The sequence below is a fragment of the Trachypithecus francoisi genome, unplaced genomic scaffold (assembly GCF_009764315.1).
Source record: "Trachypithecus francoisi isolate TF-2019V2 unplaced genomic scaffold, Tfra_2.0 Lachesis_group10, whole genome shotgun sequence".
NCBI classification, from domain to species: Eukaryota; Metazoa; Chordata; class Mammalia; order Primates; family Cercopithecidae; genus Trachypithecus; species Trachypithecus francoisi.
In genome coordinates, this window is record NW_022681455.1 from 52959506 (window position 1) to 52977472 (window position 17967).

Genomic DNA, 17967 nt, shown 5'->3' on the forward strand with positions numbered 1-17967 from the left:
GTAGCTGAGATTACAGGGGTGCGCCACCATGCCTGGCTACTTTTTGCATTTTTAGTAGAGATGAGGTTTCACCATTTTGGCCAGGCTGGTCTCAAACTCCTGACCTCAGGTGATCTACCCACCTTGGCCCCCTAAAGTGCTGGGATTACAGGCGTGAGTCACTGCGCCCAGTTGAGGCTTGATGAGTATTTGAGACGTGAATCAACGCCTGTTTAACAGCAGCATTATATTAACAGACCATACTTTTAGTTCTGAAATGCAAAAATTTAGAAGCCTACAAATAACCATTTGGGTAGTAAGAAGATAAAAATAATATATATCTTTGCATTTTCTTATACACGTGTCAAATGTAACTGGAAGGGTACACAAATAGTAACTGCGTTTGCCTGTGAGAAGCAGGACTCGGTTTTGGGGAAGCAGGGTTGAAAAGACTTCCAAGACTGTAGACTCTTTTATACTTTTTTGATTTTTGAACCATGCAAATGTATTATTTGAAAAAAATTAAAAAATTCTAGCAACAAAGCAATGAGCAATGACTCAAAAATTCTTTATTTTGGCTAATATTGATTGCTACCATTTTATTTATTACAGTTCAGAGGAGAGTCATTCACTAGACATTTGGTTGTTATCAAACACTAAAAATTAGGTAAAGACTGGAGGGGATAAGGATCAGAGAACAGGATAAGGAGAGCAGAAACACACTCAGGAGAGAACAAGAGATCCTGCCCATTCTCATTATGAGGATGAACTGGCTACAGGACATTAGTAGCCTGATCAGATCTAACTTAAATACCAGTCTCTCCAAAAAAGTTTTCCAAAAAAGATCCCCTAACAGTTATTTACTGGACAAAAAAGGTTGATATTTCTAGAAAGAGATGATCTCTTTGACACAAAAGACCAAACTTAGGACCCAATATAGCACCATGACAGAGCTGGGATCCATTAAGACATGACTGTGGACAGAACCATCTCTAGGAACACGCTCTCACTCACAGATGGATGTGTTGTTTTACGGCTTAAAGATGTTGTAGACGGTTCTCACATAAATTTCATCAGGGGGAGGCTTCTTCTTGCTGCCAGGTTCAAGGAATCTCTTAATTGTAGGGATATTACTTAGTTTCACTGTGTACTCCTGAAAAAGGAAAACCCAAAAGTTTAAGGCTAACAAAAAAGGTATTAGTTACTATGAAGATATGGTTATGCAAAATGGCCCATCAAAATTTGTTCAATAAATACTTGTTGAAGGGTTCCAAGCAGAACTGAAATCTAGCATTTGTTTAGCAGGGATGTCCAATCTTTTGGCTTCACTGGGCCACACATAAAATACACTAACACTAACGGTAGCTAATGAGCTGGAAAAAAAATCCCAAAATATCTCATAATGTTTTAAGGAAGTTTATGAATTTATGTTGGGCCACATTCAAGGTTGTCCTGAGCCACATGTAGCCCATGAGCCATGGGTTGGACAAGGGTGGGTTAAGATCTGATCTCTATGGTTATTTACAATCGCTGTCACCAATCACCCGTATCAAGATCGGAGTTTAGGCAAATCTCCAGGTTCACAAAAAGATAAGAACTCTACAGCAATGGCAAAAGTAAAAACATACACAAAATAGAATTATGACACTTAAGGTGAAAAAAAAGGAAGGGGAAAACTCATTGAAAACACCTCCAGTGTATTTTTCTGTATTGTTTTTTAATGCTAGTCAATTTGAAGCAGTGGGAGTGGGGAAGGAAAAAAGAAATCTGTAACTTGTGATCAATTAGCTGTAAACACCACTCGGACTAGCCACCTGAAGTGCACTGATCTGCTGGGAGAAAATGCATGAGCCACTTAAGTAAAGGTGCTTTAAAAAGTCACCAGATGGTACAATTTATATCTTAAGATTCAGCTTCTGCAGAGTTTTTACTCCTATCAGTAAATGAATCCTCTTTCTGGCTATGTTCAGGAAATCGCCAGTTGCATTTTTTCATAGCCTCTGGCTCAGATACCAAATATTTATGTAAACTGGAATGGAAGAAAAAAAATTGTATTTTTCATTCATAGAATCAAATCTTACAAATTCTCAGTAACTGAAAAGAAAAGCCCATTTTATCTAGTGAAAAATCTGAACTATATGAAGAAGCATATGCTCATCATATATAATTATTCTAATAAAACCTTTTAAAGCTATTTAAATAAAACCATTTATTTAAAAGTGAAGAGGTTGTTTTAAATAGCTACTATTTATTAATTGCCTATTATGTGCAAGACACAGCCTTAATTAAGCACACACACAAACATACATACATATGCCACTAATAGTAACAAAAACCCTAATAATTATGCCAATTAATTATATATATATGACAATTTTCTCTTTTCATTATGTACTTAAGCTCTACTTGTGTTATCTGATTTTAAATATTATACCAACATTTAGAAGCTTGTTCCAAATGATGTATTGTTTCAAGATTTATCTGGGGTTCATAGTTATCATGTATAGTAAAACTTTTGTGACTTTTAAATCCATTAATCAACACAGGAATAACCCTTTAAATTCAACACTGATCTGGTGTCCGATTCTGAAGTTTTTAAATATTGATGCTCAATCTGATCAGAGATTAAAACTGTATTTACACAGATAATGCCTTGGGGTTTAAAAAGGGGTTGTTATTATAGTATCATCAATGTAAAATACCAATAGGTCCTGGTGCTACAGTTTACCAAGAAACCTTGATCTCTATCATTTACCCTAGACTTTCTAGATATTTTGTGTCTATTCAGTGAAAAGTTCTCTACTGTCTGTGAGGTGTGTGTGTATGTGTACACAAGAATGTGTATATATGCATGCCTGGAAAGATTTCACTTTTTTTTTTTTTTGAGACACAGTTTTGCTCTGTCACCCAGGCTGGAGTGCAGTGGCATTATCCCAGCTCACTGCAACCTCTGCCTCCCCGGTTCAAGCGATTCTCCTGCCTCAGCCTTCGAGTAGCTGGGATTATAGGCACATGCCACCATGCTCAGCTAATTGTTTTATTTTTAGTAGAGATGGGGTTTCACTATGTTGGCCAGGCTGGTCTTGAGCTCCCGACCTCAAGTGATCCACCTGCCTCGGCCTCCCAAAGTGCTGGAATTACAGGTGTGAGCCACCACGCCCAGCCTAGATTTCACATTTAATAAGTTTAGCATTCTACCTACTCCTGGGTTCAGCATCTCACCTATTTAGGGCCATAGGTACTTCTAGTACTTCTAAATGTGTTTTTCAGAAACCACACAGTCTAGTGGAAAGAGTACAGACTTAGATCCCAGACTCCTCTGTGGCTCCCAAATCAATCATCCAGTCTTGCAACTTTATGCAGAATGTAATGCTTCCAAGTCTGTAATTTTCATCTGTAAACTGGAGATAGTGAAGCCCATCTCCTGAGGTTATTGAGGTGGGGTTGAGGGGACAGATGCGCAAATGCATGTTAAGTGCCTAGCAGACTGACTGGAATGCAGCTGGCTCTCAATAAGTTGCAGATCCCTTCCTCTGATTTCCCTTCTCTGCTAAACAAATAATTTTTTTTAACAGTGCAAAAGAATACTTCAGGTGAAAAGTATCCTAAGTCAGTTCTGAATGAATAAAATCAAATTAAGGAAAGCCAATCTCTGTGTCTGCAAGAGTAAATGAAAAAAAAGAAAAAAAAACTATATACACTATAACATCATAAATGATATGGTGGTTTATTGCCTTGAAGATTTTTATTCTCATTTTCTGGGTGTATTTATTGAACTGGTGGTAACTGCCCTCATTAGTGTATCAAAATATTTAACAGACTTGGCAAAAAATGGTTTTAAGCATGTGTGTTACTCTTCGGGGAGTCAGTGTATCTCTCTTGGCTTTTGATACCTTGGTCAAACATACAGCAATATGGTCCGTATCTGCACTGTATCGGGGATTGGCAAAGTTTTTCTATAAAGGACCAGTCAGCAAATATTTTAAGTTCTGTAGGCCATATGGTCTCTATCAGATCTACTCAACTCTGCTGTAGAAGCACAAAAGCAAACTCGACATTGTGTAAATGAGTGGGCATGGCTTTGTACCAATGAAATTTATGAATACTACATTTTGAATTTCGTATAATTTTTATGTGTCATGAAATATTATTCCACAGATTTTTTTCAACAATTTAAAAATGTAAAAACTATTCTTAACTCACAAAAACAGGTGGCAGGCCAGGTTTGGCCCAGGGGTTACAGTCTGCACATTAGACTTGGAGACAAAAGGCTAAGGTTCTAGACAAAACTCAAGCATCCACTGGCTAAGCCAGCTTGGCGGCTGATTTCTTTATCCTGGGTCTCTACTTCCTCAAGTGAATACTGAGGTCACTAAATGAGTTTTTTTTAAAAGGCCCTTCTCTCCTTTAAAGTTCTATAATCAATCCTGCCAGAATAACCCTGAGGGATAATTTGAACCACACAAGTCTTTCCTTAGAATTCTCAGGAGAATGGTAGGAATCCTTTGGGGTAATGTTTAGGGTGCTATCATCTCTCATTTGCTCTCAGAGCTCAGGCTTAGAATTTCCTAACTTGAGACCATACTATTTCTGAGAAAGGGAGTCATAGCCTGATGAATGAGACTGTTTTGATGTTTATCTCGCCCACTATCCCAACAGTAGATATATGTGAGTGTGAGAACACCTCACCTCTATGGTTATTTCTATGGTAAGTCCCCAGAGGCAAACTCCCTGTGTATGGAGTTTTTTCCAGGAGTGCAGTTATGGAACAAAATTAAGATGAAAATTTCTGAGCTAGGTGTGCTGGCACATGCCTATAGTCCCCGCTACTCAGGAGACTGAGGCGGGAGGATCTCTTGGGCCCAGGAGTTCAAGACCACTCTGGGCAACACAGTAAGATCCCATCTAAAAAAAAAAAAAAAAAGAAATCTTTACACATCAATGATCTTTCAACTTAAAGATTTAAGGACCAGAAAAACAACTTTGGGTCCTTACTTTCATTTCATTTGCCAAATTAGAATCTTAAAAATATTACACATACACACACACACACACACACACTCCCCCAAAGCCAACCAAACAATAGGCACTGAAGGGAGGCCCAAGAGTTCTAGGCCAATCTTCTAACACATAGTTTTATTTACCTGGAGGAAAGGAAATGCAGACAGGATATTAGGAATTTTCTCTTCTAGAGCTAAAATGGTTTGGAGTAAAATCACATCTGCAAGGCTCAGCTGATTACCAACAAGAAAGCTTTGTCCGTGACCCCTTAAAATCTGTAAGGAAATGGTGTGCATCAGTCATAATATTCCACATGGAGAGACTGATGAGGCTATTGAATCAGTGCAGTAACTGAGAAGAGGTGAAATTATGAACTTGTCATTTCATGCTTTCATAAATAACATCAATTAAGAGAACATGCCCTATCTCTGACAGAGAGAGCAAGAGAGAGTAGGGGAGAGAAAGTACAAAAAGGCATGGAAATGAAAGCATCCTTAAATATCTGCTGTGGATCTGAATGAGACATTGAAGTGGGGAAGGGAAAATTCCTTATTTCTGGATTTAGCATCTGGTGTTTTGAAAGGATGCATCTACTCCAAAAATGTATCTACAGAAATGCATGCAGGAGGCTTGGGGAGGGGCGGGGTGATTTAAGAAATCTAAGTGATAGATCATCTTTAAGGGGCCCACTCTTACTTCCCAGTTCTGTTGCTAGAACATCAAACGTGCAGTAATAAACTCAACCCAATTAAAAATTAGGCTTCCTCTTACAAGTCCCAAAACAGAGAAAATTAAAAGCCTGAGTTCATCTTGACTCCCATTCTGAGGGTAACATACAGGTGTGGGCTTATAAGAAAAGATTGTGATTAGGGAGAGGCAAGGAGCAGTGGTAGCAACGGGGAGATCCCCTTCGCAGGGAACTCTTGGATGCCCATGGGTATCTGCATGTGCACAAGTGTGTGTGTGACAGGAATTCTGAACACAATTCCAGGTCAAATACAGCTGCTGGAGCCAGAGTGGCATAGTACAATGTATCCTGAATTTGTAGTCAGAGGCCAGAGTTCCAACCCTGCTCTCCGTGTTCTGGCCATGTTACCTTGGACAGGTCCACTGAATCTCCCCATGACTTCATTTCATTATGTGTAAAAGGGACAACAGTTCTCACCTCATAGGTGTGTTGCAAGAAACCCTGACACAGTCTGGGCCCTTGGGACCTAAGAATGAGCAGTGACCCTTTGCCAAAGCACCATGTCCTCTGTGCCCTTTCCAGACCACATTTCTGCATTATCCTATTTTACATTCACAAAGTGCCTGTGGGAAAGATACCATAAAACCTAGCTACAGAAACCCCAGAAAATACCTCACCTTTTTCCTAAATCCAGTTCCACAAAGATGGTCAGAGGAAGCTTGCCAGATAGCCCTTCCCATATTTTCACATCCTCTTATTTAGTGTTTGCACTGAAACACTAACAATACTCCTCCCAGTTCCGGAATAAAGAATTGGAAGCTCAGAAAAGCAGATATAACAAGAAGAGAAAAACAACAAAACCAAAAACAAAAAGAGCAAAGGGAAGACAAATAAAATGGAAATGTTCTTCTCCTCATATCAAATTATCAGGGAGGATGTCAGCTATGAGATAGCTGTTCAACAACTGTTTGTTGAATGAATGAATGAGGCAGTTTCTGTTTTCTGTATCTTCTGAAATTTCTGCTGTATCCACACAAGGTGGGAACTTGGTGAATGCAAGGAACAATAAGGGACAAAGGCAGGGAGCCCATACTTTTTCTAGACTTCTGAATCATGTGGTCCTAACAGAGTCTGAGGGGCTCTAAGACACCAGCTTTGTGCTAGGCTACTATTAGCTCTTAGGAGTCCATTAGCTCTTAGGTTAGTCCAACTGGGCTCAGTTTTAAAATGCTTGGACAGAAAAGGGTGTTTGTGGCAGCTTCTTTGTGGTTTGGTTACTCTGTGTACACAGGCATCTCTGCCACTTACCTTTTCAAACACAGGAAAGTATCTAATTATAGCCTTCTGGGCCATGTTAACCACTTCCTTTTGTTGATCATCTGGTTTTAAGAAAGGATGCATGATAAGCAGTTCTAGCAGATCCAGCGTCCCCTCCACATACATGTCAATCCTTAAAACAAAAAAGCAGTTGTCTCAGTTTCTCCTCTTTTTGAAGCCATTGGTTTCCACAACTAAGAATTCAGAGTGCCTTTTTTTTTTTTTTAAGATGCTGGCAACGTAAGTCCCTAGAAGCATTTACCTATACCTGTCTCTTAAGAGCAAAGAGGTAAGGTCAATTCTAGTTGTAACTCACAAAAATCTGTCACAGATCAGACAGCTTGAGAGTCACGAATGCTCTCTTCCTGGCATCCTACTCCTCCACCTTCACCCCAGCATCTGTGTTTTGGTCTCTTAGTATGGGTCAAACTTCATCTTCATGAAAGTAGTGAATACCATTTACTGAGTGCTTAGAGTGTACCAGGCATGGTGCTAAACACTCTCTATTCATTATCTCATTAAATCACATGACACTATGAGAACTGTACTATTCTTATACCCACGTTGCCCAGGGTCATACATCTAAGGGGTGCAAGGACCTGGCTTTGAATTCAAATTATAATCTAATGGTCTCTAATGGTCACTCTCCCAGGCCTTGAATGTCACAGCAGCTCCTCATTCCTAATACTAACAATAGTGAATGTGTAAGAAAGGTAAAAAGCGGTATCAAAGCATTTAAAAATGTTGAAATCTGAAACAATGACACCCTAGATATAGTATTCAATATCTGAATCCAATTATTTTCTTTTGTTTTACTCAGACTCTCTCTATTGAAGTTCCAACTGGTCTTCGTGATCTTCTTGGGTTTTTGTTCCCTGATCTCATAACTATGTAAGACATAAAGTAAATGTGGTGTGCTGCAGAGGAATGCTAATCAGCTAAGGCATCAGTAAGCTGACAAGTGACAACACTCAAGAGGGGCCACAGTACAGGGTTCTCTCCTTGAGGTCCTTGCCAAAGAGATTGTGCTTGTCTGCTATGTAGTGGAGAATGCTTCGGGTCTGTACCAACTTCATCCCGTCAATTTCAACCATGGGCACTTGTTGGAACAGCAGGTGGTTACCTGAGAATGGAAGCCCAGAGTTAGAAGTGATCTCTTCTTCTCTGTCCCCCAACCCCTAAAAAATGCTCTGTTGAATGAAAAGAAACGTGGAATCATGGCCTTAGGAAATAGTGTAAAGCTTCCAGATGACAGATAACTTTAACTTCATTCAGGAGAGCAGATTTAGCCACAAAAGAAACCTGAAGGGGTCAGGCACGGTGGCTCAAGCCTGTAATCCCAGCATTTTGGGAGGCCAAGGCAGGTGGATCACGAGGTCACAAGTTTGAGACCAGCCTGGCCAACATCGTGAAACCCTGCCTCTATTAAAAACACAGAAATTAGCCGGGAGTGGTAGCAGATGCCTGTTATCCCAGCTACTTGGGAGGTTGAGGCAGGAGAATTGCTTGAACCCAGGAGGTGGAGGTTGCAATGAGCCGAGATCATGCCATTATACTCCAGCCTGAGCGACAGATCAAGACTCTGTCTCAGAAAAAAAAAAAAGAAAAAAGAAGCCTGAAAACTAGCATTGTTATAAACGTTCCCTTTTCATTTTCACCTCAGGAAAAATACCTATCCAAAGTGATAAGGGATTGAGGGGAATGTAGTGAAGATATTTCTTCAGTGCTACACAGGCCAATACAGCAGTCAAAGCTACATGCAGCTATATAAATCTAAATTTAAATTAATTACAATCTTTAAAACTTAAAATTCAGTTCCTCAGTTGCACTAGACATATTTCATGTACTCAATAGTCACACGTGCCTAGTGGCTACCATATTGGACAGTGCAGAATACAATGTTTCCTTCACTGTAGAATGTTCTGCTGGACAGCACTGTTTTTAGAGAATCTGATCATGAAACCTAAGTAACTAGCTGAGACTCATGTATACTCTTTGGCTCATGTATACTCTGTGGCTACTCTGTAGCCACAGAACAGATTGTTTACTACCAAGTTCGCTGTCACTAGTTAAAAAAACAACCCATTGTTTTCTTTAACAAACCTGAATCCAACACTTTCCACATACCAAACCCTGGGGAGAGATGCCTGTATAGGGTACAGCTTGGCCCTTGAGGGTTTGGGCATTCGGAACAGGTGAGGGTAGAGGGGAAAGGAGTACTTAGCACATGCCTAGTGGCTTCCAGCCACCAACGCACACAAAAGGGGGCCTTACAGCCCTGGAGTGCTGGTGCCATACAAGGCAGCCTCCAGCTGGGCCTGAGGACCCTGCTGTTGGCTGGGAGGGAGGCTGCTCACAGGTTGATGGGTGCATTCTTTATGGGTCTACTGGTGGCTCCTGCTATAATGGATGGGCAAGGAGGGAGCAGGGCTGACCAGGAATTAAAGGTGAAGGGAGGGGGCAGTTTGTTGATTTCGCTTCTGTGTGGTATTCACTTCCGAAAGTATCCCCATTGTGTGTATTTATTTGCATACTTCAAACAGGCCAGGATGCCTCAGATAGTATGAAGGAAGTAGGGAAAGATGAGAAGGAGGGAAGGGGCAAGGGAGAGAAAGAAAGGGGGAGGAAGAGATTAGAGGCGAGAGAGGGGAGAAGAAAGGGATGGAGGAGAGCTGTTCACTTGGATGGGGAAGGAACTGCTCACCCCCTTCAGCCAGCTTTCATGGAACTATTGAATAAGAAGTGATTTCCTGGCAATTTCAACTATTTATTCCCTCTTGCTTTTTTTCGTTTTAGGATACTGTTCTGAATGTTCAATGTCATTGAATATTTTTGCCCTTCCACATAAACAGCAGTTCTTAAAGGAAAATCAGTATTAGAGGCAGTTGTTTCATTTTCATACTCACCATCCTGCAACTTGTGTAACTGTTCTTTTGTTTCCAGAAATTCTTCATCAAACTAAATTTTAAAAAAAGAAATGCATATATACATAGTGGAATATTATTCAGCCATTAAAAAACCAAAATCCTGTCATTTTCAGCAACACGGACAGAAACAGAGGTCATTACGTTAAGTGAAATAAGCCAGACACAAGAAGACAAAGACTGCATGTTCTGATTCATATGTGGGAGCTAAAAAAGTGGATCTCATAGAAATAGAAAGTTATTGGTGCTTACTAGAGGCTGGGAAGTGTATAGAGAGGAAGAGGATGTGAAAAAGACGCTGGTTAATGGTACATAAATACAGCTAGACAGAAGAAATAAAATCTAGTGTTCATAGTATAGTAGGCTATAGTTAACAATAATGTATTACACAGTTCAAAATGGCTAGAAGAGAAGAATTGGAATGTTTCACCATAAAGGAAAGATAAATGTTTGAGGTGGGTACCTGATTTGATCACTACACATGATATGCATGTATCAAAATATCAAATGTATCCCCCAAATATGTACATTGTGTATCAATTTTTAAAAAAAGATATCCTCTGGCCGGGCGCGGTGGCTCAAGCCTGTAATCCCAGCACTTTGGGAGGCCGAGACAGGCGGATCACAAGGTCAGGAGATCGAGACCATCCTGGTTAACACGGTGAAACCCCGTCTCTACTAAAAATACAAAAACTAACCGGGCGAGGTGGCGGGCGCCTGTAAGTCCCAGCTACTCTGGAGGCTGAGGCAGGAGAATGGCGTAAACCCGGGAGGCGGAGCTTGCAGTGAGCTGAGATCCGGCCACTGCACTCCAGTACGGGCGACAGAGCGAGACTCCGCCTCAAAAAAAAAAAAAAAAAAAAAAAGATATCCTCACCCTCCAAAAGGAGGTAAACATCATACAGACTCAGGACTAAAAATACCAAGTTAAACAGTCTTAAGAAGCAGAGAGAAAGAACAGACTTAGCATCCACATCTTGGTTTCTAAATATCACTGCTCCCTAAAAGGAACTAGGGCTCCTATAAGAGAAGGTTGATTTTGTTATGCCAGAAAGCAAGGAAGTACTCAAAGGTGAAAGAGAAAGGCATGGAGGGCCCTGTGAGGGGAATTCCCTAACAAATTTGGGAAAATTTAAGCATCAAAAAGAATGATGTCGATTATGGATTATAACATACAACAACAAAATATCTATGTCCATAAATGATGATGCTAAAAAAAAAAAAAAGCTAGGGAGAAGAAAAAGCTCTTTTTTACAGAAGACTTAATTAAGTTACTTAATTGTGATAAAGGGAAAGTATCAATTTATAATGGAGAGATCGGGAGATCTCTCACCCTCGGTCTAACCAAACAATCAAACTTGGCTCCCCAGTCAGTGGAGAATACTGACATCCTGAGCCTTCTGTTGTAACACAGTGAGAAAGGCACAGTCACACCTGCTAAAACAGCACTAAAAATATTTACCCTGAATCTACACAAAAGGTGAAAATCAGGTATATTCAGGATGTGGGACCTTATAAACATAATGGCCTGGACTTCTCAAGAGTCAAGGGCATGAAAAAAAGTCAGGTCCTGTTGATGAAAATCAACTAAAGATACTTAACAACCAAATTGGAAGTAGATCTCGGAGGAGAGGAAACTGTTAAAACTGCTAAACAGATGTGTAACAGTTATATAGACATTTGGGGGAAAATAGGGAAAATTTGAATATGGATTGCATATTAGATGTTGTGAAGGCAGTGTTAATTTTCTTGGTGGTGACAATGGTATTGTGGTTATTAGGACAATTATTTATTTTGCCTTGGTGTCAGAGGCATGCGAACCAGAGCAACTCCATCTTGAATAGGAGGTGGGTAAAATGAGGCTGAGGCCTACTGGGGGGCTGCATTCCCAGACGGCTAAGGCATTGTAAGCCCACTGGATGAGACAGGAGGTCAGCACAAGATGCAGGTCATAAAGACCTTGCTGATAAAACAGGTTGCATTAAAGAAGCCAGCTAAATCCCACCAAAACCAAGATGGTGATGAGAGTGACCTCTGGTCGTCCTCATTGCCACACTCCCACCAGCACCATGGCAGTTTACAAAGGCCATGGCAATGTCAGGAAGTTACCTTATATGATCTAGAAAGGGGGGAGGCATGAATAAATCACCCCATTGTTTAGCATATTATCAAGAAATAACTATCAAAATGGGAAACCAGCAGCCCTTGGGGCTGCTCTATGGAGTAGCCATTCTTTTATTCCTTTACTTTCCTAATAAACTTGATTTTGCTTTGCACTGCAGATTCGCCTGAAATTCTTTCTTGTGCGAGATCCAAGAACCCCCGCTTGGGGTCTGGATCAGGACTGCTTTCCTGTAACACTGGGAGGAAGACACATGCTGATGTCTGCAACTACTTTGAAACGATTCAGAAAAAAAAGGAAGGGAGAAAGCAAACGTAGCAAAATGTTAAGAATTGGTGAATTTAGTTGAAAAACATTCAACTTGGAGGGGTGGGGGAGAATCGGGATCATAGGGTGGAGGCTTGGCTTCTGCTACTTGCCAGGATGGGTGCTCATGGTGTGAGGAAAGGAGACTCAGTGCTCCCAGAGGATCTTCATCTAATGCTCATGAACAGTATCCTTGGGGCAACAATGCTCGAAGCCTAGATGGTCAGATGTGGTGCAGGCAGTACTCCTGGATCAATTGACAATGTCTCTCAGATAGATTCAGTTGAGGAATTTGTCCCTGGATATTTGTACTACAACATACTAAAATCAAAAGTTAAAACATCATATTAGTTAACAGAAAGGGTTATTTATTTTTTCTTAGAGGTCTGTCACCCAGGCTGGAGTGCAGTGGCTCAATCACAGTTCACTGCAGCCTCAAACTCCTGGGCTCAAGGGATCCTGCCACCCTCAGCCTCCCAAGAAGCTGAGATTATAGGCTCAAGCCACCACATTTGGCTCAGAAAGTTTATACGATATATGCAGGGACAAGGTGCTCAACTGATGCTCCTAGTTAATGGTAGAAATGGTGTAAATCTCCCACGTCTCAATGGGGATTTGCCTGGGTTTTAAGGGGTCTTCAGGCAAATAAAGTTCCAACCATGGAAGAAACAACCAACATAGAGCCATGTCAATGATGACTCAAATTAAGTGACTGACCAACATTGAGGACTCCCTGAATGAGAACAGGCTGTTTTTCAGTGGGTTTTAGTGACCTAGTAACTCAGATGTATGTGCTTCAACTTTAGGTTCAACTCAATCATGGGATATTGAGAATCATGGACTTGTCTGGTGGCTGCCAGCTGGTCCCTCCTGACTGTCTCAGATCTATGTGAGCACAAACTTAACTGGCAAAGAGATGGGGAGGGGCCCCCTCTCCACCACCTTGTAAACCATGTGGTTGCCCTGGGAGAGAGACCAATGCAGCTTCCTCCACTCTGGTCTGAGGAGCGGGCTCATTACTCTACCAGATCAGCCTGTTCCTGTCACAGATTGGACTGGGGTAGGTGGGTCAGATAACTCATGTTCTTTTTTTGTTTAACTTATTTAAGGTTGGGTTTTTATTACTGTAACCAAAAATGTTGACTCATAGGTGAGTAGGAGGGGCAGGGTAGAATGAAGAAAGAGAGAAGATTTGACGAAGGGTTATATCCATTCAAAGCCTATGAATTGAATCAAGAATTACAAACTCAGAAGCCTATGGGGTTAGACATATGACAGACACAAGTGAAGTTGGGCAGGTTCAGGTCCTGAGACCATGAATGCTTTTCACTTTCCTCTTAACAGTTAGCAAATACACCCTGAGACAAGAGGGCGAGGTGGGGCAGTCTTTATTCAGATCCAACAATTGCTGCCCTGTGAAAATAAGGACTCAGGATCACCACATCTTCCAATTTCTAAAGACAAGTCAGAAATCAGAATTTGCATATGAACATAATGTCAACTCATTTAGAAAATTGTAAAACACCATGTGGCAAGTTATCATATGCAAAAAGTAAAAACAAAAAACAAACACAAAACCCATAAGCCAACAACTCACATTTGCCATCTTTGGAGGTTGCTAGGGTAACAACACATTATTGTGAAAATTTATAATCAAGCATTTACCTTGCCTTTTCTATATGAAGCACATTTTAAAGTAACTGAGTTTTAAAGTTTATGATTTAAACATAACATTTTTACACACTTTAAAGTTAATGAGTGACAAGTACTGTCTTAGAAGAGAATCACAGTTCATAAACATAGGTGAAATGATGGAAATGAAAAGAATTGCCATTTTGTAAACCCTAACAGTGATGATGATCCATAGCTGCTAAAACCACAAGTTGAAAAGAAACTGGGAGAAACTATAATGTGTGGATTGGGGTTGACATCACCGGAACACACCGATGAAACTCAGCATCACTGAAAACGAGACAACCAGACACCAGACAGCCCCTGACGTGGTACAACAGAAGTGTGTTCACAGTATCTCCTCTGACATAGTCTGGCAGGAAAAAAAAAAAAAATAAAGAGAAAGAAAAAAGGAGCCTGAAGTGATCATGCCTCTGGGTCCAGCTAGTAATTTATGGGAAGTACAGATAATAGAGGAGCATGTTCAAATAAGGGTAGCCTCACTTTACCATGTTACCTCAAGGCAACACCTGGAAGGTAAGCAAACCAAATCCAGAAGAGGGAAAATTTTACAGGGCAGTTTCTTCCACAAACAAATGGCACTAAAAACAAACGTAGACATCTAGCACCCAGATCTTGACTTTAATACCTTTTCTTTTCCTTTTTTTTTTTTATTTTTTATTTGTGACGGAGTCTCGTTCTGCGGTCCAGGCTACAGTGCAGTGGCGCGCTCTCGGTTCACTGCAACCTCCGCCTCCCAGTTCAAGCTATTCTCCCGCTTCAGCCTCCTGAGTAGCTGGGACGACAGGCGCGTGCCACCACACCTGGCTAGTTTTTGTATTTTGGGGAGACACGGGGTTTCACCATGTTGGTCAGGCTGGTCTCGAACTCCTGACCTCATGATCTGCCCACCTCGACCTCCCAAAGTGCTGGGATTACAGGTGTGAGCCACCGTGCCGGCCTGTTAATACCGTTTTTCTATCTAAGAAATTCCTGATTCTAGGGCTAGGGCAGGGAAAATATTAATACAAGATGAGCACAGAGCATTTTATAGTGTCAGAAAGTGCTGAGAACAAAAAAGAGGCCAATGTGAAATAAAAAAATGTAAACCTGAAAGAGCACCGTGGCCAAAGCTGAAACAATTTAGGCAATTTTAGTCATTGGACTATAATCTAAAGTATAAAATCAATATGCAAGCAAGATACCAAGGCTGCCAGTTTGAAGCCACTGAAGAAAACACGAAATTTACCCTAAGAATGCATAATAAGAGCTCAGAGTAACTGACAATTTCCAGGTACATTTCCTTTCTTCTTATTAATAAATATTCATTGGTGCTAGATCAGAAGCCAATAATTAAGTAAAAGTCAAAAGGAAAATTGAATTCCATCAACTACATTCTAGTTATAAAGAAAAGTCCCTTCAGGGATGGAATCTGACTCAGTGAAGCATGCCTGTGATTTTGGTGGACGAGCACTAGAACTGAATGGTACTTCAAAACCCATTTTTCTTTCAGAGGTCTCAAAAACTGTATAACAAATCTGCGAAGAAACAGCATATAAGGTACCTCGACTCCGGCGGCGGCTAAAACCCATCTCACGGACTCCATCCGGCCTCTTCCGTTGGGATAGTAGAGCTTGGGCCTTGCTGCCATGATAGCTTTTCAGGCTTTCTGAAAAACAAATGCAGCAGCTCCTCGCACACCAACAGTCCCAATTTCGCGTCTTCAACCCAGTGCTCAGGGGCGAAATGAATATTCAGGATGTTGGCACGGGAAACTGTTCTTTATTTTTGTTTTTGCATTTTCCCTCACTCAAGAAAAAACATACCACCATTTTAAAACATGGACAAAAAAAAACCTTGGCTTTTATATGATTTCTATTTATGACTTCTTATCCTGGATCCTGGGAAGCTGGGGCCATTTGTTGTAAAAACATGTGCTAGCAGTACGGGATTTCACAAATTCAGAACATTATATATTTTGACCTTGAGAATCTCAGATTTTCCAGATTCAGCTTGGGGATAGGGGCTGGCAAGCGTTGAAGAGGGTCGCGAAGGAAAATCGCACAGCCACTGGAACCTCTTCAAGTATTCATGCTTTTATATACATCATATTTTATTATCACGGCAACTGGAAGGTGAACAGGCCGAGTACTACGATTGTCTGCAAAATGTGCATCCACCGTCACGCATGCGGGGGCTGCCCCCCAGGTCCCACGTGTCCCCCACCCCTACTGGGAGATGAGTCCCCGGCCTTGTAAAATGAACCGGGCCAGGGTTTGGCCATCTGACACTGCACTCTCCCATGCTCGGCTTCCCCGCTCAGCCCACGCAGGGGCGTAGCGGCCGCCCCGCCAGGCCCTAGGGACCATCCGGGCCCAGCTTCCACCAATGCATTCAGACTCCGCAGAAGGGGTTAAAAAAAATACGCACACTCCAAAAAGGACCCCAGCTCCAGCCAACCGGCCCACCTCTGCCCAGACTGGAGATGGAGGGCAAAGGACAAGAGGGAGAAAAGAGAAGGACTGAATTGGGGGGATGAAGGAAGAATGTGAGAGTGAGACTCGGAGAGTAGAGGGGAGGGAAAAAAAAGAAGAGAGAAAGAGCGGGGAAAGGGGTGACCGCAGGAGAGAGACAGACCTGGAGTCCGCTCGGAGACCTGGAGCCGCACAAAGCGCAAGACCAGCAGTTCGCGGCTAGGCGAGACCAGCAGGCGGCTCTAGCGCGCGGGAGCTGGGCGAGGCTCCGGAACGACCTCACCAATAGAGACTGCAGTATTTAGCATGCCCCACCCATCTGCAAGGCATTCTGGATAGTATCAAAACAGCCCGAAATCAAGTACGTTTCTACTCAAACTTTAGCATTTGGGGAATAAATGATATTTGCTATGCTAGTTAAGTTTGATTTTAGTTAAAATTACCTGCTGAAGCTCTGGTGTGATAAATAACGTGGCCTAAGTGAAAAGTTGGAATTTCCTTCAGGTTTATATAGCTTGTGCGCCGCCAGGAAGCCTCGGATGTGAGGGCGATCTGGCTGCGACATCTGTCACCCCATTGATCGCCAGGGTTGATTCGGCTGATCTGGCTGGCTAGGCGGGTGTCCCCTTCCTCCCTCACCGCTCCATGTGCGTCCCTCCCGAAGCTGCGCGCTCGGTCGAAGAGGACGACCATCCCCGCTAGAGGAGGACCGGTCTTCGGTCAAGGGTATACGAGTAGCTGCGCTCCCCTGCTAGAACCTCCAAACAAGCTCTCAAGGTCCATTTGTAGGAGAACGTAGGGTAGTCAAGCTTCCAAGACTCCAGACACATCCAAATGAGGCGCTGCATGTGGCAGTCTGCCTTTCTTTTGCTCCATGAATGACCCTTTTTCTTTCTTTCTTTATTTGAGACGGAGTCTCACATCTGAGACTGCACTCTCCCGTGCTCGGCTGCCCAGCCCAGCCCACGCAGGGGCGTAGCGGCCGCCCAGTCAGGCCCTGGGGACCATCCGGGCCCACCTTCCACCAATGCATTCAGACTCCTCAGGAGGGGTTTAAAAAAAATACGCGGCCGGGCGCGGTGGCTCAAGCCTGTAATCCCAGCACTTTGGGAGGCCGAGGCGGGCGGATCACAAGGTCAGGAGATCGAGACCATCCTGGCTAACACAGTGAAACCCCCGTCTCTACTAAAAAGTACAAAAAACTAGCCGGGCGAGGTGGCGGGCGCCTGTAGTCCCAGCTACTCGGGAGGCTGAGGCAGGAGAATGGCGTGAACCCGGGAGGCGGAGCTTGCAGTGAGCTGAGATCCGGCCACTGCACTCCAGCTTGGGCGACAGACAAAAAAAAAAAAAAAAAAAAAAAAAAAAAAATACGCGCACTCCAAGAAGGACCCCAGCTCCAGCCAACAGGCCCACCTCTGCCCAGGCTGTAATCTTGGCTCACGGTAACCTCCACCTCTCGGGTTCAAGCGATTCTCCTGACTCTGG

General features: G+C 42.4%; 1 protein-coding gene across 2 annotated transcripts; it reads right to left on the minus strand.

Moving 5' to 3' along the window:
* Positions 1-526: 526 nt before the first annotated feature.
* On the minus strand, positions 527-16780 carry LOC117087359 (glutathione S-transferase A4). 2 transcript variants are annotated; one of them, XM_033217442.1, is made up of 7 exons: positions 16646-16780; positions 15573-15677; positions 9892-9943; positions 7976-8108; positions 6977-7118; positions 5124-5255; positions 527-1132 (listed from the first exon to the last, which is right to left on the minus strand). In XM_033217442.1, exons 2-7 carry the CDS (start codon positions 15657-15659, stop codon positions 1010-1012), a joined length of 669 nt encoding a protein of 222 aa, XP_033073333.1. In that variant the 5' UTR covers positions 15660-15677; positions 16646-16780; the 3' UTR covers positions 527-1009. The 2 variants fall into 2 exon arrangements, with proteins under 2 accessions (XP_033073333.1, XP_033073334.1); XM_033217443.1 differs by lacking the exon at positions 5124-5255 and having other exon boundaries at positions 996-1132.
* Between the last annotated feature and the right edge of the window lie 1187 nt (positions 16781-17967).